This window comes from Mastigoproctus giganteus, chromosome 5 (genome assembly GCF_048544385.1).
Source record: "Mastigoproctus giganteus isolate SK-2022 chromosome 5, ASM4854438v1, whole genome shotgun sequence".
Lineage (NCBI taxonomy): Eukaryota > Metazoa > Arthropoda > Arachnida > Uropygi > Thelyphonidae > Mastigoproctus > Mastigoproctus giganteus.
In genome coordinates, this window is record NC_143579.1 from 58,635,819 (window position 1) to 58,662,433 (window position 26,615).

General features: G+C 35.6%; 1 protein-coding gene across 1 annotated transcript in view; it reads left to right on the forward strand.

Annotated features, from left to right (window-relative positions):
• The window catches only part of Pink1 (PTEN-induced putative kinase 1), a 90,351-nt gene that overhangs the window by 52,197 nt on the left and 11,539 nt on the right, over nt 1–26,615 (forward strand). The window contains exons 6-8 of the mRNA XM_090374035.1: nt 2,635–2,798; nt 16,772–16,890; nt 26,317–26,553. Coding sequence (XP_090230161.1) covers nt 2,635–2,798; nt 16,772–16,890; nt 26,317–26,553 — 520 coding nt within the window. The remainder of the gene's footprint in view (nt 1–2,634; nt 2,799–16,771; nt 16,891–26,316; nt 26,554–26,615) is intronic.

The window sequence follows — 26,615 nt, forward strand, 5'->3', positions numbered from 1 at the left end:
TTTTTAATTTACAATAACTATTTTTTTTTTCAACTGAAAATAGCTCTTTATCTGCAAATTAAGAATTTGCAGATAAAGGAACCACTAGGTTGCAGTGATCACAGTGTACTGATGTGGGATTTTCTTAAAGATGTAAGTAACATCAGGGGTAAAGGGAAAGGTTTTTTCTTTCGTAAAGGTCAAATTCTATACAGTGGGACCAACTGATGATGTTATCTACAACAAATTCTAAATGGGAAGCATTTAAGAAATTAATCTCGGAAGCTACTAGGCTTTTCATACCAACTAAGATATACTGTTCAAAGTTTAGGCCTAAATCGATGTTAGATAAACTGAGACTCGTTGCAGAGAAGAAAAATGCGTGGGATGCATATAAATTATCAGGCGACACAGAAGCTTATGGTAGATATAAGCTAGTCTGTAATCAAGTCACAAAGGAGGTTAGACAAGTGAAGGCAGATTACAAGAAATTTTTGGCAAAGGATGCTAAGAAAAATAGCAAAGACTTCTTTATTTATATAAACTCTAGAAGGAAGGGGATGAATCAGATCGGTCAACTTTTATCGATGGTTTGACTGTTGTTGATCCTGTTCAGATAGCTGACAAGCTGAATGAGTATTTTGCATCTACATTCATGCATGAGGAATTCTGTAGGGAAGTGAAGGACAGAAGCTTATTAAACTTAACAGGGAGCTAAATTATTTTGTAATAGCTGAGTGCAAAGTGGAGGAGAAATTGAAGTTAAACATAAGGAAGATGCCTGGGGTGGATGGGATCTATCCAGTTATATTAAAGAAAACAGCAAAGGAAGTAAGTAAACCCTTAGCCATAATTATGAGAGCATCCTTGGACTCAGGGGAGGTCCCCATGGAGATGTGCAAATGTAGCCCCAATTCACAAAGTGGAAACAAAGGGTGATGAAAATAATTACAGGCCAGTTAGTTTAACTTCTGTTCTGTGGAAAATAATGCAGTCACTGGTTAAAGAAACATTACTGATTCATCATTTGATTTTAACAAAAATTTTACTTCCTCCACAATGAATTGAGCAGCTTCATAATTAATCTTTTCCATGAGTAGCTATGTTCATAAATAAAAGAGTTAATTTCAGAAATTCCACACAGCCAAAGTAAAATTTCCCAACTATAATCAAACACTTTTTTTTCATCTGTGGGCATTTTCTGACTACTGTTCTAAAATGACATCAAGCTTGTCACCAGCTCATGTAGTGTAATTAGCAAGAGCAGTTTGCACTTAGGAAATTTACAAAAAGCAATAATCGAATTTTGTGCTTTGATTACAAGTATTAACCCCTTTCCGGAACATTTTTTTTTCCTGAAAATGTGCCATAACTGATCAACTTTTTTTTATTTTACAGATTAAAAGTATGCATCATGTGAATACTTGTTGTATAGTTTTTTGTGTTATTTATTAATTTTTTCGTAGAAAATACATGGGAGTAATTAACCCATTTGGGCTATCCCGAGTTATTTCGTGTATGCCAAAAAAAAAGTGTGCAAATTATACAGATTTTTTTAATAAATTAGCACTTGAGCTAAAAGAAGGGCACAGAAAAAGTCTTCATTACTCATTATATAAATAAATTAAAATATCAAGTGGAACGCACAAGCAGTAATCGCAAACTAACTACATTCTGACACACGGCTGCCACAAGTAGACAGGCGAAGTAAGCGTCACTTACGGACGGCAGTTCAAGAGGGTGCCAAAATATTTTTCGATATTGTTTTTGTGAATTACTTTCGTGGGTTCAGTATTCTGCATTTAGGACGGCAAATTATATTTTGCTTACTGGCGGCACAGGAACGCATGCTACTGTTCTGACATTGCTGTACAATATAAGTAAAATGAAAGCCAGTTGTTTGCTGCCAGGCATAGGAAAATCCTGAGAAAACTCTGGATTTACCTGCCTAATGCAAAATTAGCCAGATAAATACCAGAGAAAATACGTTTCAGTCCTAAATTTGCAGGTATTATTGTTTGCTTCGGGTATTATTGTATCCCGAGATATTTCGCGTAGTTCCAATTAACATTTAAAACTAAAAATGAGATATCTCAGGATAATCCATGAAGGGGTTAAGACAACTCCCCCCCCAGCTGCAACAAGTATGTACAATTACACATAATGAATAACACAATGGTTATTTTAGCATACAGCTTGTGTGTACAAGCTTGAACTGTATGACTAGTTACAGTGCCAAAAATGAATCCTAACAATCTTGTTATTACATATGAGAAATTCATTGAATTTCTCTAAAGCACATTTATTAACTTTCTCAGTTTGACCAAATTAATGCATTTACTGTCTACTCACAAATATTTACTACAATGAAACTAAAAGATGTTTATATTTTAAATGAGAATTATGAAAATTCTGTACAAATAACAAAAGTTATTGTATTAACTATCAAGTATTACCTGACTGAAAATTTCTCTTCATTATTTAATACTGCCTTATTCTAAGTTTATATGGATACTTTAAACCTTTTTATATTGAAATGGCTGTGTATTCTGATTCCTTGAACTTCAAATTAAGATTTTACTGTCTATAAAATATACCTACATTCATTAATTCTAATTAAGTTATCTCTTTCCTAATTTTAATTTTCTATAATAGGTACCACTGCTCACTCCGTCAGTATCTTGATGCTCATAAACCAACTCTGCATACGTCATTATTATTATTGACCCAGTTATTAGAAGGGCTTGCACATCTCTCCCAGCATCAGATAACACACAGAGATTTGAAAGTTGATAATATTTTAGTGGATTTAACAAATGGTTAGTATTGATTCCATTTCTTATTAATATAGTTTTTGAGTATTAATATGCAAAATGGAAATGAACTCAGAATTATAAAAGATTAATTCACTATTATTAGGCATACAATGTAGAAAGTCCTAGGCTTTTGCTGCATCAGCCAAAAAATAAATAAATGAAGTACCTATGTGGTTTCTTCTTCACATAGGTACCAACCCAGCTGACCTTTGAATTCTCCAAGCTTTCAGCCTCACCAGCCATGAAAGCAACTTGTTTCAGTAATTAACAACTTTCTGGCTGAAAGAGAACTTTCTGCAATCTGGTCTAAGCTTTCTCCACCCCTGTAATTTGAATTTACTGCCCTAGTTCTGATATTATTTTTATAACTGAAGATTTCATCTTCATTCATTTTAATATCCTCTCTCAGCACCATATAGACTTCAGTCAGGTCTCCTTCAAGGTGACAATTACCAGCCTCTGTAGCCCACATATTTAGTTTTTCCTCATAAGAACATCCTTTTGCCAATATCACTAGATGCTTTGCCTGTATTTTGAACCCCATTGATAGACCGTATCAGGCATTCAGTGAGTGTTGATTCATTGTTGGATATTTCCATGTTTTTATCATGCTGAAATAATGCAGTTTTATTTATTTTTTTAAAGTAAGAACAGCAGCAGAAAAAAGTGCATTTTTTATTTGCAGTCTTGTGACCTGTTCTGGCAACTGTCATACGTCGCTGCCATTACATATATTATAAGATTACAGAATAGTTTAAAGCTAAAGCCTCAGGTTATGTAGAGAGTTAACTTGTGTACAAATTAGTGCAATTGAATCATTTCTGTACATAGCCAACTATTTAAGTAGTTATGAATTGGCATCATTAAGTGTATCTTATATTGTGAATACCTTTACAACAAGTTACCATGATATTGCACTACCTTGAATAAGTAGCACGCCACCATAGGAGAAGACTATTGTTACTTATTTTCAGCAGATACCATCACCCATACGGCATAGTTTCACAGCTTATTGGCCCCTCATTAGTGGGTGGGCAGGTACCTGGTGTTACAGTGATGACAACCCAGTTGCAAAGTATAACTCCACAATATGAGAGATGCCTGATAGTGTGGAGTAAGTTAGATTGCAGAATAGTTAACTTGTTGTGAAGGTATTCACAATGAGATATACTTAATGATGCCAATTCATAACTACTAAAGTAGTTGGCTATGTACAGAAATTATGCAATTACACTAACTTGTACGCTAGTTAACTCCTTACGTAACCTGAGGCTTTAGCCCTAAACTATTCTGTAATCTAAATTACTTCACGGCATCAGGCATCTCTCATATTGTGGAGTTATACTTTGCAACTGGGTTGTCATCATTGCAATACCAAGGTACCTGCCCACCCACTGATGAGGGGCCCATATGCTCCGAAATGGTGCTATATGGGTGATGGTATCCGCTGAGAATAAGTAACAGTCTTCTCCTGTGGTGAAGCGTTACTTATTCAAGGTCGTGCAATATTATGGTAACTTGTTGTGAGGGTATTCACAATATGAGATATGCTTAATGATGCAATTGCACTAACTTACGATGTATTATAAGATTGAGCTCATTGGCCACCAAAAGTTAGCTATACTGAATATGTAAACTCCTCTAACCATCTTAGGGCTATAAGTATGTGTGTCTGTGTGTGTGTGTGTGCGCGCGCACATATGAGCAAAAAATAGCTAACTAGTTTGAGTTGTTTTGTAAAAGAAGTAGAAACTTGGTTTCACTGTTATAAGCACTAAGCTAGACTAGCGTTATGCCAATTGGCACACTATGATGCAGAAGTGTTGAGTACTGGCAAGATGGCTTCTGTTTTATCCTTGTATTTTGAGAAGTAGTTCCATTATTAAAGATTATAAAAAAATAAATAAGTAAATTCATCAAAATCTATTCATTTAATAAAGTGCTTGGTCTGTCCAGATTGCAGGCAGTGGCCTAAAATATACCATAGCATATCCTTGTCAGTATACAGCGGTTACAATCACTGTCTTCCACACTGTGAAAAAAAAAAAAAAAGCCTGTGTTCAAATTCCATCAATATGGAACACATTTTCTATAGGCTTGCTTTGATGTTGAGGGGAAAAAAATTGATGACTGTATTTGATCTTCAGCATTATCTAGAGTGTTCAAAAGATGGTCAACAGCTAAATAACTATTAATTGCTTGTTGGACTTGTATCAAAGGGCTCAAAATCTTTGATTTTGATTCTCAACAAAATATTCCTCCAGAGTATAGCATGGGTCTTTGTCTCCCCCCCAAGGGATGCTTGGGGGGAGACAAAGACCAATAGATTGACAGTAGCCACTAGCAGAGGTGAAAGAGATTCTTGCACTGCTTCTATTAGAATGAGCAGAAGCCTGGAAAACAAGATGCATGGTATTTCAGAGACTGCTGGGAGCCATTGCGGTACAAGTAAACACATGGGTTGTGTTAGGGTAGCTAAGAATAGAAACAGGTGCAGGTATACTTGCGTGTACACCAATGCTAGGAGTTTAGTAAATAAATTTGATGAATTTGAGGTATTGCTCAAAACATCAAAGGCAGATATTGTTGGGATATCAGAGACGTGGTGTCACACAGATATAAGGGATGCAGAACTGCAATTTGGGGAATACAACGTCTACAGAAAGGATACACAGGATAGGAAGGGGGGAGGGGTTATGCTATTAGTTAAGAAACACATAAAAACCAAGGAAGTGAAGCCAGTCGACATCGCCGGACAGTGCACTGTTGAGTCAGTTTGGTGTGACATAAGCATTGGGAGATCAAAATTGAGAGTAGGAGTGTGCTACAGGCTTAATGACTCTGATGAGTATAATAAGGAACTGTACAGGGAAATAGAGTGGGCCAGTAAATCAGAGAGTCTTATAATGGGAGATTTTAATTTCCCAGATATTGACTGGAATTTGGGGGCTGGTTACTCACACACTAGCAGGGCTTTTGTGGATTTATTGGATGATTGTTTTCTACATCAGCATGTTCGGGAGGCAACTAGAGGGAGTAATACTCTTGATTTGATTATCAGCAGTGATTCTTCATGCATTAAGAATCTGCAGATAAATGAACCACTAGGTGGCAGTGATCACAGTGTGCTGAAGTGGGATTTACTGAAAGAGGTAACTACCATTAGGGGTAAAGGGAAGGGTTATTGCTTCCGTAAAGGCGACTACGATGGACTAAGACAGTATTTAAATTCTATACAGTGGGACCAACTGATGATATTACCAACAGCAAATTCAAAATGGGAAGCATTCAAAGAACTTATCTTGGAAGCTACTAGGCTTTACATACCAACTAAGAAATATTGTTCAAGGTTTAGTCCTAAGTGGATGTCAGATGAACTAATGAGACATATGGCAGAGAAGAAAAATGCATGGGATACTTACAAATTAACACATGACACAGAAGCCTATGATAGATACAAGTTGATATGCAACCAAGTTACAAAGGAGGTTAGGCAGGCGAAGGCAGATTACGAGAAATCCTTGGCAAGGGATGCAAAGAAAAACAGCAAAGAGTTCTTTACTTATGTAAACTCTAGAAGGAAGGGGATGAATCAGATTGGTCCACTTGATATTGATGGATCAACTGTTGATGATCCTGCTCAGGTAGCTAGCAAACTAAATGAATATTTTGCATCGACATTCACACATGAGGAGTTATTCAGCAAGGGGAATGCCAGAGGTGTATTCAACTCTAGCAGTAAGCTACAGAATCTTGAAATAACTGGGAGTAAAGTGGAGGAGAAACTGTTGAAGATAAACACAAGAAAGGCACCCGGGGTGGATGGGATCTATCCAGTTATATTAAAGGAGGCAGCAAAGGAAGTAAGCAAACCCTTAGCCATAATTATGAGAGCTTCCTTGGACTCGGGGGAGGTACCCATAGACTGGAAATGTGCAAATGTGACCCCAATTCACAAAGGATGATCAAAGGCTGACACAAGTAATTATAGACCTGTGAGCTTAACTTCTGTTGCAGGAAAATTAATGGAGGCACTGGTTAAAGAAGCACTGCAGGATCATTTAGACAAGACTTCAGTTATAGCTCAGACACAGCATGGTTTTGTTAAGGGGAAGTCTTGCCTGACCAACTTGATTGGATACTATGATGCAGTCACAAAAGAACTGAATGCAGGGAATAACTTTGATATTATATACTTGGATCTTAGAAAGGCTTTTGATACTGTTGCACATGGAAGACTGCTACACAAATTGGAGCAGTGTGACATTGGAGGCAAATTGCTGCTATGGATAAAGGGGTGGTTGAGGGGGAGAAGACAGAGAGTGGTAATCAATGGACACTGCTCATCGTGGACTAATGTTATTAGTGGAGTCCCTCAGGGCTCAGTGTTGGGTCCATTATTGTTTTCTGTATTTATAAATGATATTGATGATGGTATATCAAGCTTAATGTCCAAGATTGCAGATGATACAAAGGTTGCCAGGGTTGTCAAGGACACTACTGACACTATGCTGCTGCAACAGGATCTGGAAATGTTGAGCAGATGGGCTGAGAGGTGGCAAATGAAGTTTAACATTGACAAATGTAAAGTACTACACATGGGAAACAGCAACCCCAGAGCAACGTATCAACTCTGTGGTACTACACTGACAGTGGTAGAGAATGAAAGGGACTTGGGGGTGATTGTGCAGGCAGATATGAAGTTCTCTGAGCAGTGCAGACGGGCTGCAAGAGTAGCTCATGGAGTATTGTCAATGATATACAGGAATTTTTCCAGCAGGGATAAGGAGGTGATTATTCCATTGTATAAGGCAATGGTCAGGCCACACCTAGAGTACTGTATACAGGTCTGGAGGCCTCATTTCAAGAAGGATGTAGAGCTGCTGGAACGAGTACAGAGAAGGGCAACAAGATTAGTGAATGGAACAAAGGGGTGCTCTTACGAAGAAAGGCTTAAGTTTTGCAAATTACAGTGTCTGGAGACTAGGCACCAGCGAGGTGATCTGATAGAGGTGTATAAAGCCTTGAATGGTTTAAGCATGCTCAATGCTGATGGGATTCTTCCTCTAGCTCAGAAAAATCACCTGAGAGGGCATAAATTCAAATTGAGGAAAGACAGATGTAGGATAGACGTGCGGAAATTTGCCTTTAGCCAGCGGGTGGTTGGTTGGTGGAACAGACTGCCATCCCCTGTGGTGGAGATTGATAGCCTAAATAAGTTTAAGGCTCAGCTGGACAGGTATTTTGAACGAACAGAGGGGTGAAGTGGAAGTGGGTTTTTTTTTTTTTTTGGCTGATGCTGCATAAGCTTGCTTTCTTGCATCCAATGCCTCTACTAATGCTAATGCTAGGTGCCTCGGTAGCCAGGTGGGCAGGAGCAGCAGTGCGTAGCACATGCTTCTTGATTAGACTGGGGTTCGAGCCCGTGACCACCAAATACGGAGGATGCGGAAAGGTCAGGGAATGACCACTGCATTTCCCAGGAGCAATATGGCATTAGTTGCTAATGCTCCTAAAAACCAAATAACAAACAAACAAGTATAGCATAAGTAAATAAAAATTCAAATGGGAATATTCATATGTAGCTGCATACTAGAAATCATCACTTGGTTAAAAAAATTTTTAAAGAAAAACTGCTCTCATTTTAAATATGTTATTTTTAACAACATGTATCATTGAATAGGTAAAAAAATGAATGAAAAATTTAGAGTTAAATAGAACCACTTGCATCACATATGGCAGTCATATTTGGCAATGATTGTTTAATCATACTATGCGACATATATAAGTGGCAGTGTAAAATGCTTGCCAAAGCAACATGACATTGGAAAGGGAGGCACAGAGTACTTCATTATGGCTTCTGTTTATGGAACGGTATTATATATATGTATATATTAGAAAAATAAATGCGCACGGCATAATTCCTTATGGGTTTAAGTATTAACTATATAATATCGGTGTAAATACACCATAGTTAACCCATAAATTTGAACTACGTATGTAGTGTAATTGGCATCGTTTTAATTGTATCTCATATTATGGTTGCCTTTACAATGAGATAGCTGCTATTGCATTACTTCAAATAAATAACGCTTCTCTAGTGGAGAAGACTGCTGTTATTTATTTTCAGTGGATACCACCACCCATATTGTGAAAATAACTTCGCAACTGTGATGCCATGTTGCATTACCAGGGTACCTGCCCGCCACAGTTGATGATGAAACCCACTAGCTTCAAAACGATCGTTGGGTGGTGGTATCTGCTGAAAATAAATAACAGCAGTCTTCTCTACTAGAGAAGCATTATTTATTTGAAGTAATGCAATAGCAGCTATCTCGTTGTGAAGGCAACCATAGTATGAGATACAATTAAAACGATGCCAATTACACTACATACATAGTTCAAATTTATGGGTAAACTATGGTGTATTTACACCGATATTATATAGTTAATATGTATATACAGGGTGATTCACTACCAGTGTGACAAACTTGCAGGAGGTGTAGGGAGGCACAAAGACGAATTGGAATCACATAGCATTGCAGGGTCCGAAATGCCTTCGTCATGCAGTAGAGGACATTGAACGGGAGGTCGTGTGAACAGCGATCCCGCTGGAAGTCAGCATTTGCGAACCAGTTCCCGAGGCAGTAGTATGGACGAGTATTCAAATGTTGAACTGGCTGACATGCACCTCGCATATGGAGCTGCGGACTGTAACAGGCGTGCTGCTCTGCGCTTGTACCAGGAACGTTTCACGCACAGGTGTGCTCCTCATCATACGATTTTCGCACGTGTGCACAGAAGGTTATGTGAGACTGGTTATTTCACGAGAGGTACCATGAATCGAGAGCGAACGACGAGGACGCCAGACAATGAGGAGAATGTCCTACGTCTTGCAGAAGGCAATCAGAGTACGAGTACTCGAGCCATAGGCCAACGATTGGGTATTTCCCAATCCACTGTATGGAGAATACTGTCGACAAACCAAATGAGTTCATACCATCTGCAACGCGTCCAATTATTGGAGCCTGCGGATTATCCACTCCGGAGGACTTTGCTACTTGGTTTCTTCAACAGAAACAGTTCACAAATGCTGACTTCCAGCGGGATCGCTGTTCACGCGACCTCCCGTTCAACGTCCTCTACCGCATGACAGGCATTTCAGACCCTGCAATGCTATGTGATTCCGATTCGTCTTTGCCCCCTACACCTCCTACAAGTTTGTCGCACTGGTAGTGAATCACCCTGTATATACTGTAATACCTTGTATAATATGGTTAATTGGCTCCAAGAAGTACCGCACTAATCAATACATTATTGCATGCAATGGATTATTGTTTGTTTGTTTTGTTTTTTTTTTTTATTTTGCCAAACGTAAGTCTTGCTGGCCTTTAATTACACTGTTATGCCTTACCGGCGATTTATTATTTGGTACCAAAAAATTAAAAACATGTATTTTTAGAAATGTTTATTACTGAAAGCCAGAATCAATTTTGGCTAAGGTAGAGAAAGCCCACACAAAAAGCACGCAAAAGTTCAATGAAATTTACCTGTAAAAATGTATTTTGTCGTAATGGCATTTGTATTGTTGCTTGCTCGGTAAACAGATGGTGGGTGTTATCGGTCTGGAGTAGAAGTTGAATCCCATGGTCGCTTGAAACCCTCCCAAAGTGGAGGGGGGGTAACCTGATCTTTTTTCTTTAGATTCACTAATACTAATTGACTCACGAACAGAATCATATCAGAAGTTCTGGCATCGTAAAAAAATGTTCGTAACATAGTTTCACTGGAAGCACAGTAAATTTTTCGAAGTTTGCTGTGCTTCTCGTGTGGGCTTCCTTTACCTTTTTGCCTTTTTTTTTTCTTAATAAACAATTTATCCATTAGTCCACCAGTGATTCTAAAGAAAAAAGGTCAGGTTACCCCTCCACTTCGGGAGGGGTTCAAGCTCTAATGGGATTCAATTTCTCCTCCTGACTGATAACACCCACTGTATGTTTGCCAAGCGAGCAACAATACAAATGCCATTACGGCAAAGTACTTTTACCAGTGAATTTATTGAACTTTTGTGTGCTTCTATGTGAGCTTTCTTTACCTTCACCAGTTTTTTTTTTTTTTTTTTATTGTTTTGAAAAAAAGTTCAACAATGAAGTTTGTACACACTTTTTCTTCTGTTTCTCACTATGCATGTCGAGCTCTAGAACTTCGTTCTATGTTAGGATCAGCATTCATAAGAAAATCGGAAACATCTTAAACCTTCTTGAGCAACATCGAAAGATCATTTAATAAAAATTCCCTTGTAGACACCTGGACAACATCATTTTTTCTTCTTCATCTTCATATGCTCGCTGGTCCTCAATTTGCAGAAGAGTTTCATCGTCAAGCTCTTGTGAATGCGATTCCACATATTGCCATATCTGTGGCATTTAAATTCTCAAATCTGAGATCATTTCCAAGCTGAGTGACGTTTTCAGAAATGTTATTAATTTACGTTTCAAATTCTGTAGAATCTTTAGCACAGTGTGGTAAAACACGGGTGCCATACAACCCGCCTATTTCTTGCCATTACTTCAAGTCATGAGTCACCAATATTTTCAATAGCATTTTTGTAAAATAATAAGAGAAGTTTACCTCAATATAATATGTAGAACACTTCCCTCACCAGCAATTAAAACGAAAAAAATCGCAAATCTTACATTACAGAAAAAATAAAAAATAATTAAAACTCAATTGAACACAATTGTTCAATTGAGTTTTAATTATTTTTTATTTTTTCTGTAATGTAAGATTTGCGATTTTTTTCGTTTTGAGCATTACAGCTCTGGTTTGTGCTGTCAAATAGCATTTTTGATACTGTAATTCTTCCAAAATTCCGTCATGTTATTGCACCATTTCTTGTTGTAGCCCTTGTAGCTTGAGAAAAGGGTAGGCTCAAATAATAGGCCTTAAACGCAGCAATGACTCCTTGGTCCATTGGCTGCAATAATAATGTATTGGGTGGTAGGAAAACAATTTTAACATTTTCATTCAAGTTGCCAATGAAACTAAGAGAAATTTTAAAATCTATGTCATTAGTCTGGAATAATGTTTGACTGCAGGACAAAAATAAGTTGTGAACCAATCTTAAAGTAATGCACACATTACCCACACTTTTTTATTTGAACAGCATATAACGGGTAGAGTTCTTTTTGCATATACTTTGAGGGCTTGTGGATTTTCTGTACGTTAAACAAACATAGGCCTTAATTTACAATAACCACATGCGTTTCCTCCTAATAGTGTCAGCCGGTCTTTTGAAGGTTTATATAATTTCTGCGACTTCTCATTTGCTGTTAAATAAGTTCTCAAAGACATTTTCTTCCAGAATAACTCTGTTTCGTCTGCGTTGAATATTTGCTCATCCTTGTGAAACACTTTTTCAACAATTTCTTTTAACTCACTAGGGAATTTTGAAGCAGCATCATTGTCTGCACTCGCATTTTCGCCTGCAGTTCGAACATTGTGAAGTCCCATAACTTTTTTAAAGTTATAAAACCATCCATGACTTGCAAGAAAAATTTCATTAGTACGATCTCAGTCTTTTTCATTTTCTTTTATCACTTTCCATAGGTTACCATTCTTTGGCTTGAATGGTCATTTGACTTAAAGGGATCCTATTTTGGTTTCAGTCTTCGATCCAAATCATTAAAAGACGTTCCATATGATCCATAGTAGAAGTCCTTTGTTTAAAAGTCACTTTTCCCATATATGATGAAGTGGCTATTCCATGTTCTTTAATTTTCGTTTTGTTTTTAATTACAGTTCTAACTAATGACTCATCATTCCTTTATCACGTGCTATTTTAGCAAATGATGCACCATCTTCATAACTCTTTATAATTTCAAGTTTTTGTTCTAGTGATAACCATTTATGTTTGTTTGATGCACTATCTTGTTGGCCTTTCCTTTTTTCACTCATAATTACTGTATTAATAAAATAATTTTCACAATAGAAACCACAAGATAGTCAGTACAACCACGAGAAACTGAGACGATAAAGAGCAAACACAACTGTCCTCCAACTATGCTAATACAACACTGAAGTGTGAACTGCATGCAGGAACGTTGCCACACGCAGTGTTGTTGCATGCGGCAATGTAGCGGTTACAGCCGACAACTGATTTTGACATTTAGATTTGTTTTAAAATTATAAATCGCATTGTATCAAAACTGCATTACACAAGGTATTACAGTATATTATAAGAACTATGTTTTTTATTTTTAACAATATAGCCTAACGTATGTGTGTAACCATAACCTACCATGCCCCTAATAGTCACTATAACTATCGAAGTCATACTAAATCAAAAATTAACAAAATAACAAATCAAAAGTATCATAATGTCATTACTGCATATATTTGCACCACTTTGAAAGTAAGTTTAATAACAGTGCCATACTTTATAGATATATTGATGACCTTATCCCAATTAATGAGCCAAATTTTTTGCAAGAAATGACAGTTTTTTATCCTTCAGATCTGGAGCTTGAATGTACCAATAATGATAGTTTTATCACTACCACATTTTTAGATATTGATATAAAAAAAATTACAGCTGGGAAGGTTGATACTAATGTTTACGACAAACGTACAGATTTTAAATTTGAGACTAGAAACCTCACACATTGGCATTCAAACAGCTCACGTTAGAATTCATAGCAATATAATTATATCACAAGGATTAAGAATATGTAATAGTCGAGTTAATATTTTAGTATCACTGACCAATTTTATCAACAAGCTATGTAAAAATAGCTTCCCTCTTAAATTTATATTTAAGTATCTAAGTAGAACTATTTTTATTGCCATAAAATTATGGCATGTCAATATTTGCCTACAAGATATAGTTAAGAATTTGGGGTTTCACTAAAGAGATGTCTTATGTTGAGCTTATGTATATAAGTAAACATTAGGTACTTCTCATAGAACTGTTGATCTGTGTCTCACTCTGAAGCTCGGGTCAGTTCGTGTTTTGATAGCTCTGATGTATCGGTAAAATTTTTCCATTTTCCTGAAAGATTGTCTTGCGGTACTTGATACTAGTTATTACTATGACGTTGATTTATGCATTTAAGTTGTTTAATCTTAGTTGTAATGTTACAAGTTTCTTTACACAACAAATTACCAGGAACCCTACTAAGGGACTGGGATTTACACCCCCGGTAATTTTCTGAAGTAGTGTCCTGTCTTTGCCTCTACTTTTATATATTTGCTATCTAACTCGTATCTTATGCCTCAAAATCTATTAGAGTAATTCGAGGGAAATTGAAGCACTACTACTATTCTTGTTGCCCTTTCCTTTTGCCTGTTTCTTGGGCCTAAGTCCTTGCTTTGCTTTGCTCTTTCCTGCCCATTAAGCTACATAAACAGAAACGCTCATGTAAATATTCTAATAATGTAAGAGTAAAGCTATCTGTAGGGCTAGCAGTTATATTTCTCCAGTCAGTTGTTCATATTTTTTATTGCGAGTGTCATGTTTTGCATGTTTAGCATATTATGCTATTCTTAACTTGACTTAAATTTAATCTTAAATTTGATCTTAAAGCTATTATGTATATTATATTTAGTATATATTAATAAGGTGAGACTGGCATATAACTTGCAGAAACAGATGGCTCATGTTGTTATTGATGGCATATATTGAGAGGCGTTAGCCCCAGTTGACGTGCCTTTAATGTAAGCCTTATGCAGTAATAACATTGATACTTTTGATTTGTTATTTTGTTAATTTTTGATTTAGTATAACTTCGCTAATTATAGTGACTGTTAGGGGCCTGGTAGGTTATGGTTACACACATATCTTAGGCTATATTGTTAAAAATAAAAACATAGTTCTTATATTTTCGCAGGCGTGTGTAATGTTTAATCAAATATGATGGCATTAATTCGTCCTGACAATTTTATTTTTCAGTCGTTTATATCATTTAGAAATTAGAGATTTTATTTCTTTTGTAATATATATATATAATCCAAAAATTAAATAGTGGGGTAAAAAGCAAAAGTAATAAAAAAAAATAAGTAAAAATAGTAGAAAAGCTAACATAATAAATAAGAATAAAAAAGAAAAATTTTATTTAAGTTTATGTATATATAAACTTAAATATCCCACTATTCAATTCAGTCTGTTTAACCCCTTCCCGGAACATTTTTTCCTGAAAATGTGCCATAACATATTGTCTTTTTTTATTTCACAGATTAAAAGTATGCATAATGCAAATACTCATTTTTAATAGAAAATACATGGGAGTAATTAACCCATTTGGGCTATCCCAAGTTATCTTGTGTATGCCAAAAAGTTTGCAAATTATACAGATTTTTTTTAATAAATTAGTGCTTGAGCTAAAAGAAAGGAACAGAAAAACACTCTTCATTACTCATTATATAAATAAATTTAAAAAATCAAGTGGAATGCACAAGCGGTAACCTCCCACCACAAGCAATAATCATGAACTAACTACATTCTGACACATGGCCGCCGCAAGTGGATAGGCGAGGTAAGCATCGCTTACGGGCGGCAGTTCAAGAGGGTGCCAAAATATTTTTCGATATAGTTTTCTAATTGGTTAACGCTTATCAGTATTCAGCTTTTAGGATAGCAAATTTTATTTTGCTTACTGGCGACACAGGAACACGTGCTACTGTTCTGACATTGCTGTATAATAAGTAAATATAAGTAAAATGAAAGCCAGTCGTCTGCTGCCAGATGTAAGAAAATCCCGAGAAATCTCGGGATTTATCTGGCTAATGCAAAATTAGCCAGATAAATGCCCGAGAAAATATGTTTCAATCCTAATTTTGGAGGTATTGTTTGGTTCGGGTATTATTGTATCCCGTGATATTTCATGTAGTTCCAAATAACTTTTAAAACTTAAAACGAGATATCTCGGGATAATCCATGAAGGGGTTAATTATAGATTTTCCCAAATAGTCAAAAATTGATTCCAGTTCACCATAGGGATAGAAAAAATGTTTTTCAGAGATTTCAGGTAAATACTGCAGTATTTTATGCTGCATACCTGTTGGACTTTGGGTTCCACTCCCAGTTTGCTGTAAGGGCCAAACATAAAATAAAATTAACTTTCAGTCACATAATGTGCATATAATTTTCAATTGATAACTATTACAATAGCATATCTACAGCACCAATCTGAAAATTAACAGTTTATTCCTTTATAGCACATGAAACATAAAATAAAGTTTATTTATAAATATAAATAAAAGGAGGGGGAAAGAGATTATTCATAGACTAGGGCTACTGATAAAGAGACAAACCAAACAACCATGAGTATTAGTTTTGAAATTAGTTTAGAGGAGAAGGGGAAAAAAATTAGAAATTGAAGGGATATATAAAAGTCGTAAAGAAAAGGTGTAAAATTAGTTTAATGACAAAAATAAAAGTAGGAGAGCAATAGAAAAGAAAATAGAGGGAATAAAAGATAAAATACATACTAATAAAATACTAAGGAAAGAGATATTGTTGCATAGCACACAACAAAGGTTGTGCAACAATATCTCCTTCATTGGTTTTTTGTAAAGATATTAAATGAAAATTATATGAAAATGAATTACATTTTCAATTCCTAACTTTCATTGGTGATAGTCCAGAAATAATAAGCCAAACAAAGCACTACCTCCTTGTCAATTACAAAAAACCAATGAGAGAATTTATGATATATAGATATTTAACCCTGTCATTAATTTTTCTTCTTAATACTACTGAGGAAAATACCAAGTAAATAGTTCTAGAAACATTTGGTTTAATTAAAAATCTTTCATTTTTCAATATGTGGTGTACTCTTTTATTTTTCATAATTATGTATTACTTTTTTTCTTTATTACTTAACTTTTTTCGTAATTGGCCAACATTTTGTCCTACATGACTTTATTTCTAACACTTAAATATTTTTCTTGAAAGTTATCCTTTCAAATAATTACAGGTATGTCTAATCCATTGGTCGCAATCACTGATTTTGGTTGCTGTTTGGAAAGTTTATCACTTCCTTTTTCAACAGAGGAGACTGATAAGGGAGGAAATGTGGCATTAATGGCTCCAGAGGTATGTTTTGTAATTTCTCTTCACTTAAAATATTATTGAAATTAGGAGATAGAAAACTAAAATTGTACTCAGTAGAAAGTGTATGCTGAGGCACAAAAAAAATAATAATAATAATCAGGTAGTTTTTATTTGTTGAAAAATCTGATAATATACACTAAAAATCATAAATACTTAGTGATGTCTTGATTTATAAATACCATACATTCCTGACAAATAATTTATTAACTGAGGTTCATAATTTGGGAGGATGTGTGACAAAAATATTTTACATCTTTGTTATCAAAAACTTGGTGCCACTCAGACATGGAGAATTTGAATGCAGTGGTTATGCTTCTCAGTGGTCAGTGCATATTGAGGCAATCTGGTGTGACAAGCACTGGGAAAACAAAAATTGGACTAGGAATATGTTATAGGTAAAATGATCAAGATGAGTATAGTGAACAACTACACAAAGAGAATGAACCAGTACACCAGAATGTCTTATGTGGGATTTTAACTTTCTAGATATTGACTCAAACTTGTGGGTTGGTCACCGTACATAGAGTAACAAAAGTTTTCTAGATTTATTGGATGACTGTTTTCTACACCGGCATGTTAGAGAAGCAACAAGAGAAAGCATTATTCTTGATCTGATTATCAGCAGTGACTCTTCGTGCATCAAGAATCACCAGATAAAAGAACCATGAGATAATAATAATCATAATCTGTTGATGTGCATAGCTGCCAACTCTGGATTTGAGGAGAATGTCTTTTTCACTCGATTTGATCCCTTTTCCATCTTGCCATTATGCTAGAGTTGGTATCATAGAGTTTCTCTATCTTTTGAATGAATCATCATGACATTCATCATCATGAATGCCATGATGTACATCAAATCACCTGTCCTGGTGAATTTGGGCAGATGGGCTGAGAGGCGCCAGCTGAAGTTTAACATGACAAATGTAAAGTACTGCACGTGGGTAGCAGTAACCCCAGAGTAACATATCAAATGTGTGGTACTACACTGAGGGTGGTAGAGAATGAAAAGGACCTGGGGGTAATTGTGCAGTCAGATATGAAGTTTTCTAAGCAGTGCAGATGGTCTGCAAGAGTAGCTCATGTCTTGTCAATGATATACAGGAATTTTTCTAGCAGGGAAAAGGATGTGATTATCCCCTCATATAAGGCAATGGTCAGGCCACACCTTGAGTACTGTCTGGAGGCCACATTTTAGAAAGGATGTAGGGCTGCTGGAATGAGTACAGAGAAGGGCAGCAAGATTTGTGAAGAAACAAAAGGGTTGCTCTTATGAAGAAAGGCTTAAATTTTGCAAATTACAGTGTCTGGAGACTAGGCACCTGCGAGGTGATCTGATTGAAGTGTATAAGGCCTTGTATGGTTTGAGCATGCTCAGTGCTGATGGGATTCTTCCTCTTGCCCACATTAATCGCTTAAGGGAACATAAATTCATTCAAATTGAGGAAAGACAGTTGTAGAATAGATGTGCAGAAATTTGCCTTTAGCCAGCGGGTGGTTGACTGCTGGAACAAACTTCCATTTGTTATTGTAGAAGTTGACAGCTTAAATAAATTCAGGGCAGAACTAGACATCCATTTGGAGCAAATGGACGGATGAAATGGGAGGGTTTTTTTTTTTTTTTTTTTTTTTTTTTTTTCAATGGACACTGCTCATCTTAGACTAATGTTATTAGTGGAGTCCCTTGGGTTCAGTATTGGGTCCATTATTGTTTTCTGTATTTATAAATGATATTGATGATGGTATATCAAGCTTAATGTCCAAGTTTGCAGATGATATGAAGGTTGTCACGGTTGTTAAGGACACTAATGACAGTACGCTGCTGCAACAGGATCTAGAAAAGTTGAGCAGATGGGCTGAGAGGTGGCAAATGAAGTTTAACATTGACAAATGTAAAGTACAGTAAACCCCCTGCTATTCGCGGGGGTTACGTTCCTGAGAAATGCCGCGGATACTGAGTTATGGCTCCCATAGTAATAAAGAGGTTCCGTTCCAAAGTATGAAATATATAAGAAAAACTAGTCTAAAATTTTGTCTATGTATGTATGTATTATATGTACCTTCATAATATGACTATGTACATAGACAGTACATAGTGAAATGCAAGCATATGGCATCAAAATGAAAATAAGAAACAATTTAATATTAAATGTAATATTTATTAGAAATTTCAAACAAATCTTTCAAACCAGCGTTTTTGCTAGCTAAAAAACTTATCCCGCCAGTGCTATCACCAGTTTTGCTAAAGTGTTGATAAAGGTGTTTTACCTTTTCATGAATGATGAGTGAACTTAACAGAATTTTATTTTGAGTTCGATCTTCTATCCACAGATTTAAAGCTTTTTCCATTTTTTCTAATTTAACATCACGAGTTACAGAGCAAAATTTTGAAGCAATTAGCGCATTTTCATGGACACTACGGCGGATTTTTTCTTCCGATCTTTTGAGTGATTGTACCGTTGACTCATTGATTTTATAATGTTTTGCCACTGTGGAGACACTTTCACCATTAGAAATTTTGTCTAATAACTCAATTTTATTCACCAATGTCATCACCTTCTTTGATCTTTTCATATTTCCCTTGTTATTCGTAGCCATATTTTTGTATGGGTTAGAAAGAATTTGTCCACAATAAAGTCACTTTCTTCCGTTAACACACTCGAAAAAGTCTGTTTTACACTGCAAAATGGTAGATTTATCATTTTTGTAAGCATATCAATTTATAAATTTATTCAATTTATAAGCATATAAATTAAAAGCAAATGACGAAACTTTCCATGACAAGCGCATAACACATACTGAACAAGGATTAGCATGGAACATCCATGCTTGCGATTTTGTTACCCCCCACCCCCACCCACTGAGCGCTGTTTTGACTGGGAAAGATAATTTTAGCCACGCCCACGTTTTTTTATGGCAGAAAATGTTCATGGCGCTTTAAAATTCACATTTTTTAAGGCTTCGTTTTATATTAAATCAGCGACCGCGAATACAGTTTCCGCAAATAGCGGGGGGTTTACTCTACTACATATGGGAAGCAGCAACCCCAGAGTGATGTATCAACTCTGTGGTACTACACTGACAGTGGTAGGGAATGAAAAGGACCTGAGGGTAATTGTGCAGGCAGATATGAAGTTTTCTGAGCAATGCAGACGGTCTGCAAGAGTAGCTCATAGTGTCTTATCAATGATATACAGGAATTTTTCTAGCAGGGATAAGGAGGTGATTATCCCCTTATATAAGGCAATGGTCAGGCCACATCTTGAGTACTGTATACAGGTCTGGAGACCTCATTTTAAGAAGGATGTAGAGCTGTTGGAACGAGTACAGAGAAGGGCAACAAGATTAGTGAATGGAACAAAGGGTTGCTCTTACGCAGAAAGGCTTAAATTTTGCAGATTATAGTGTCTGGAGACTAGGCACCTGCGAGGTGATCTGATTGAGGTGTATAAATCCTTGAATGGTTTGAGCATGCTCAATACTGATGGAATTCTTCCTCTTGTTCAGAATAATCATTTGAGAGGGCATAAATTCAAATTGAGGAAAGACAGATGTAGGATAGATGTGTGGAAGTTTGCCTTTAGTCAGCGGGTGGTTGGTTGGTGGAACAGACTTCCATCCTTTGTTGTGGAAGTTGATAGCCTAAATGAATTTAAGGCTGAGCTGGACAGGTACTTGGAACGAACGGAGGGGTGAAATGGGAGCATGTTTTTTTTTTTTTTTTTTTTTTTTGGCTGATGCTGCATAAGTTTGATTTCTTCCATCATATGCCTATGCTAATGCTAAACTAGATGTTATTGCATTTGTGAAAATACCGATAGCTGGAATTGTGTGGTTTTCTATGTTTTTGTAGTGAAATGTGTTTCCTTTACTGAAATCTTCAATCGTATAAAACAGATAAATAAATTTTCAGAATCTTCTCTTCATATTTTTTTTTTTTTAAGCTTTGTAAACTTGTTACTTCGTGCGAATCGTGTTAGTTGCAATTTGTGTATGCCGTCAAAAAATGCTTATGGAATTGTGAAATTTATAAATAAAAGAGAAGATTATCTTGGAAACAAATGCCTCTTGAAACATTTCTCCTTCTTCAACAAACCGAGTGCTGAGCCAATAATGAGTGATCAACAAGTGTGCATTTAATTGATGAAGAATAAATATTCTTTAACATTTGTAAGTCATTAATTTCTTTATTATTATAATTTGCTTGGTTTTACAGGCTACGTTTTTATTTCTTTGGATAAATCAATCATTGTTTAAACAAATTAATTAGCTAACTAATTTCATTGTTGAGAACGTAACCCCTGTTTTTAACATTGTCTATGGGAAATTCCCGCTTTACGAGCATGCGCTAGAAATGAATTAACTCATAAATTGGGAACTACCTGTATGGGCAGAAGTAAAGACATGTTATTAGTGATAAGAGAAGTCTATTTTATAAGTTATGTGGGCAACAGTAGAGTTACTGTATTATTAGAAGATTGAGAGAGAAAGAGATGTATAGGAATAGAATATGGTTTTTTAATTAAGAAGTGAGTTTAAAAACGTTATTTCATTGGAAATGTAAATAATTTTATTTTATTTTTTTGATTTTAGCAATTTATTTTAGTAAATTGGATGACTTTTAAGAGGAAAGGGGTGAGGTGTTTCTTAATCATGTTTTTTTGCATTCATAAAAGTACATTTGTCCTAGAATCCTCATTTTCTATGCTACTAGCAAGCTCAGAAGCTTACGTTCTGGGGACAAGTGGAGAAATACCATCAGGAACTGTAGCTTTCTTGGCATCAAGGTTATTAAAAATTCTTTTGATATCCTTTTGACCAAAGACTACAGGAAGCCTTGAGTGAAGTGTACTTGGGAATGGCAAGAGGTGGTTTATCAAGATCAACAATACAAGAATTAGAAGAAAAGTAGAATGCTAGTGAGTCAGCTTTATTTAGCTTAGGTGGCAATAGAACCATCAGGTTTTGACAGAGGTGAGGTATAGAATGGGTAAAAGTTGTGGCCAATAGCATTCTCAAGGGACCTCAATGCTCGACTACCAATTGGACAGACAAGAAGCAAGTTTTCTACTCTTAGCCTGTTCAAAATCTTGTTTAGATTGATTAATAATTGCTTTACAATTGTTGCAAGCTTTAGTGTAGGCAAAAAATTAACCTGGAAATTTGGATGTGAGCGAATTGCAATGTGCAACATTCTTATTTTGAACAGCCTTAGCACATTTATTGGAAAACCAAAGTTTAGATAAAGGACAAGATTTTTAAGGTGGAGTGTGAAATAAAGGATTTTATCCCCACAAAAATAATTGCACTGATTATGACCTGAGCAGATATTTACATGAAGATTTAAAACAGTAATCCAATCAAGGTAAAGAAGGATATAAATCTTGCAGATTTGAAAAGATGTTCAATTTGTGAGACTATTTACCTAATGAAGACAACTAAAACATAAATTAAAGTGTGATGTTTTTCCAGTGAAATAAATTACTGCATGCTATTCTACAATAATAAGTTGTTCTTAGATTATTATTTATATGTGAGGGATTGGAAACTGAGGGAGGCCCACAGTGCACCTGTCCATTGTTATTGGTTCTCCAACAGACATGAATGATTAGAAAAGACGTTAAAGTGACAAATAAAAGTATTGCAAAAAGGAATAACAGATGCTGTTCTAACATTTATTGTTCCTGCATAAATTTCCTGGTATATGTGTATCACATTACTTATTTAACTTTATCATAACTGTTCATTAAAATGAAATAAGATATGATAAATAAACACATTACACTGCATTTCTTCATAATTTAAATTAATTTAATAAATTTAACAATATATTAAGCAACCTTACATTTCAGAAGTCTGCCTCCTTTCATGATAAAAATGCATAAATTTAACAATACAGGCATACCTCGAATAACGAATAGGATGCGTTCCACGAAATTACTTCGTTAAGCGAAACTTCGTTTTCAGAGGTAAAAATACTATGGCCAGAATAGGGATACGTTCCTACATAAAGAAAATGAAGAGCTTTTTTTTCGAACAAAGAAAAGTTTTATTAAATAAACAGTCAACTTACATACACAGTGAAATCACATTTTAAAATACGAGTCTAAAGTTGATTGTTTATGCTCTTTTTCTCTTTCATTTAACAATTGCCTATACGGAGTTATTGCATTTAACACTGATCGCTTAACAATAACACTTCTTCCTAAATCAGGATCATTTTCACTAAAAAAATTTAAAAACGTTTTCAATGTCATTTAAAGCACCTTTTTAAATCTTTGGTTGTTAACACGTTTTCGGCAGGAACTTCTTTAACTTCGTCTTCATTATCTTTGTCTTCGTTGCTAACAAGGTTTACTAAATCTTCCACTGAAAAACCATCATCTTCTGCATTCAATAAATTTCTAACATCCTCCTCATCGACATTTTCGAAACCTATTGATTGAGCCATCTGGATAACTTCATTTCTAATTTCTTGGATGTTATTTTCTTCTTCTAGTACAACTTCTGGCCATACTTTGCGCCAAACTCCATTTAAGCATTTCTTAGTGACTTCTTTCCAAGAACTATCAATGTTTTCAATTGCGTTTTTAATGGTGTAGTTTTTCCAAAAAGTTTTAACTGTCATTTCCTCTTTATCCTCTAGTTCAGTTAAACTGCTTAATGTTCGACGCAGATAATAAGCTTTAAATGATGCTATTACTCCCTGATCCAATGGTTGAATCAGGGAAGTTGTATTTGCTGGAAGAAACAACTTTGACAGGAATGCATGTGTCCAATGTGTTAAGATCAGTAGGATGTCCCAGAGCATTGTCTAACAACAAAAGAGCTTTTTCTTCAAAGTTGTTTTTTTGACAATACCGTTTTACTTCAGGACAAAAGTGGTTAACAAACCAATCAGTAAATAACTCCTTGGTAACCCACGCTTTTCTATTTGCTTTCCATATTACAGGTAAATTCATTTTTATGTTACCTTTTAACGCCCTCGGATTTTCTGAATGGTAAACTAATAACAATTTTAATTTATAATCGCCAGAGGCATTTGATCCAAAGAGTAACGTTAAACGGTCTTTGGCTGCTTTGAACCCAGCAGCTGATTTTTCTTCAATAGAAATTAAGCTTTTTGTTGGTAGCCGTTTCCAGAACAAACCGCTTTCGTCAACACTGAACACCAAATTTGGAAAATTTCAAGTTCAATTATTTCCTTTAGTTTTTCTGGAAACTTATTTGCAGCTTCTCCTGTTAATTTTACACTATGAATCCTGGCCCGTTTTTTAAATTTCTCGAACCAACCACGAGAAGCCCCAAAGGTTTCCGTAATTTCTTCAGTTTGTTTAGATTTCAGGTGATTAAACTGGAATATATTTTTTTAATGTTAAATGGGGCTTGAAATTGCCGACTTCGTTATATCGAAGCTTCGTTATCAGAGGTAACGTTAACCGAGGTATGCCTGTAATATAGTAATAAGTTTCCAGTGCAAAGACACTACATCTTCTTCCACAGAACATGAAGATCACTAGAAAAAGGTTCAATGGTATCCTGGTAACTTATCATATAATGAGGTGGCCTTATGTTCCATTCTCTTATCTTGCAGATGCCTTTGTATTTGCAAGAGGAAGCCTTTGCTTTGCAGCCAGCCTCACCACGGAGAGTATGTTGTGCGTGTCCACTCTGGTTGCTTCTGATTGATTAACTGATGGATGTACAAATGTGTTGTTATTGTTGATTGGTTGTTTCTTCATGTAATTTTAACTGAGCCTGTGAGTAGGTTGATAATACTGCTGTGAGATGATTACCTTGTTCCTATTGATGGATTTTACAGTAATCCATTTGTATATGGAAGACTTCCATAATGTTGGACCATTTTTGGTGATGAGTTATATCTAATACCTTGGGATTTTGTCTTGAATTTCTTTTCTCTTGAACTAATATCAAGATATTAACTATAACTCACCACTAAAAATGACATGTATTCATGAAAGCTTTCCATATACAAAAGGATTATGGCAAACCATCAATAGGGAACATTAACAGAGTAACTATTCCTCCTGCAGAACTCACCCTGTTCAAAGTTAGAGGAAACCATTCCACAGGAGTATCACCAACTTGCTCACAGGCTTTGTTAAAATTTACTCAAAGAAGAAACTATTCAACACCAATCAACAATAACAACTGTAATTGTATACCCATCAACATATATTCAGTGAACTGGGAGCAACCAATGTAGACACCCACTATATTCTTCCCTCCCATAGATGCTTAGGCATCTGCAGAATAATAGAATAGAATATTCTCTCATTTTATTTTATAGCCTCATTTTAAGAAGGATGTAGAGTTACTAGAATGAGTACAGAGAAGGGCAACAAGATTGGTGAGAGGAACAAAGGGAGTTCTCTTACCAGGAGAGGCTTGAATTCTGTAAGTTGCAGCATCTGGAGACTAGGCACCTGCGAGGTGATCTGATTGAGGTGTACAAGGCCTTGAATGGTTTGAGCAGGCACAATGCTGGTGGGATACTTCCACTTGCTCAGATTAAGAACCTGAGGGGGTCATAGATTCAAATCGAGGAAAGACAGTTGTAGAATAGACAGTGGGTAGTTGATTGCTGGAACAGACTTCCATCTGTTGTTGTGGTAGTTGATAGCTTAAATAAATTTAAGGCTGAACTAAACAAACATTTGGAGTGACCGGGTGGGTGAAATGGGAAGGTGTTTTTTTTTTTTTTTTGGCTGATGCTCTATAAGCTTGCTTTCTTGCTCATATGTCTCAACTAATGCTAATACCAGGCCATTCCATCACATGTAACCCGGTATTCCCTTCAGCCTTTTCATAATGTTCTTTGTGTTTTGTGGAAGATGTAGTGCCTTCACACCAGAAACTTATTATTTTATTGTTAAAATTTATTATTAAACTTATAATGAAGGAAGCAAAGACCCCCCTCTGAAACATATGGTTGCTTAATTTACCATTAAATTAAATTATTAAAATGAACTGAATTATGAAACAGTATAGTTTGTTGTTTATCTGTCATATTGTTTATCCTTTCATTCACTGTTATGTCCTTCAATTCCTGCATTTTTAAAATCTAAATAGTGTGATTTGTCTAGTTATTTTGTGGTTCAGTTGATTAAAATATTAAATCAGAATAAAGCCAAACAAGTTAGTCCAAAGCATCATTTTAGTTCACAATATGAGATGTAACAAAATCAATGCCATTTCACTTACTTTGGTGATTTACTACAAACTGAAATGATGCTTGCCACTAACTTGTCTGTCTAGTAAACTTCCCGTAGTCTGAGGCTTCCAGCCCTAAACCCCTTTTTAAATCAATATAAAGCATAATAGTGATAGCTTTGAATATATTGCATGAAGTATTTTTGGTTATTTTATATAGAATTGATTTAATTTTAGGTACTTGAAGCAAAACCTGGATCTTTCTCTGTGATTGATTACAGCAAAGCAGACTTGTGGACACTGGGAACAATTGCTTATGAAATATATGGTGCAGCTAACCCCTTCTATGATAAGTCTGGACTTCATTTACAGAGCCATACCTGTAAGGATGAAGACTTACCATCTTTACCCTCTTATGTACCTTCTGCTGTGGCAAAACTTGTGAGAGATATGTTGAATAGAAATCCTAAGAAGGTAAAATTAAGTGATATATAATGTGCATTTCATTTGTATACTAAGCAGGAAAGTTTTATTGG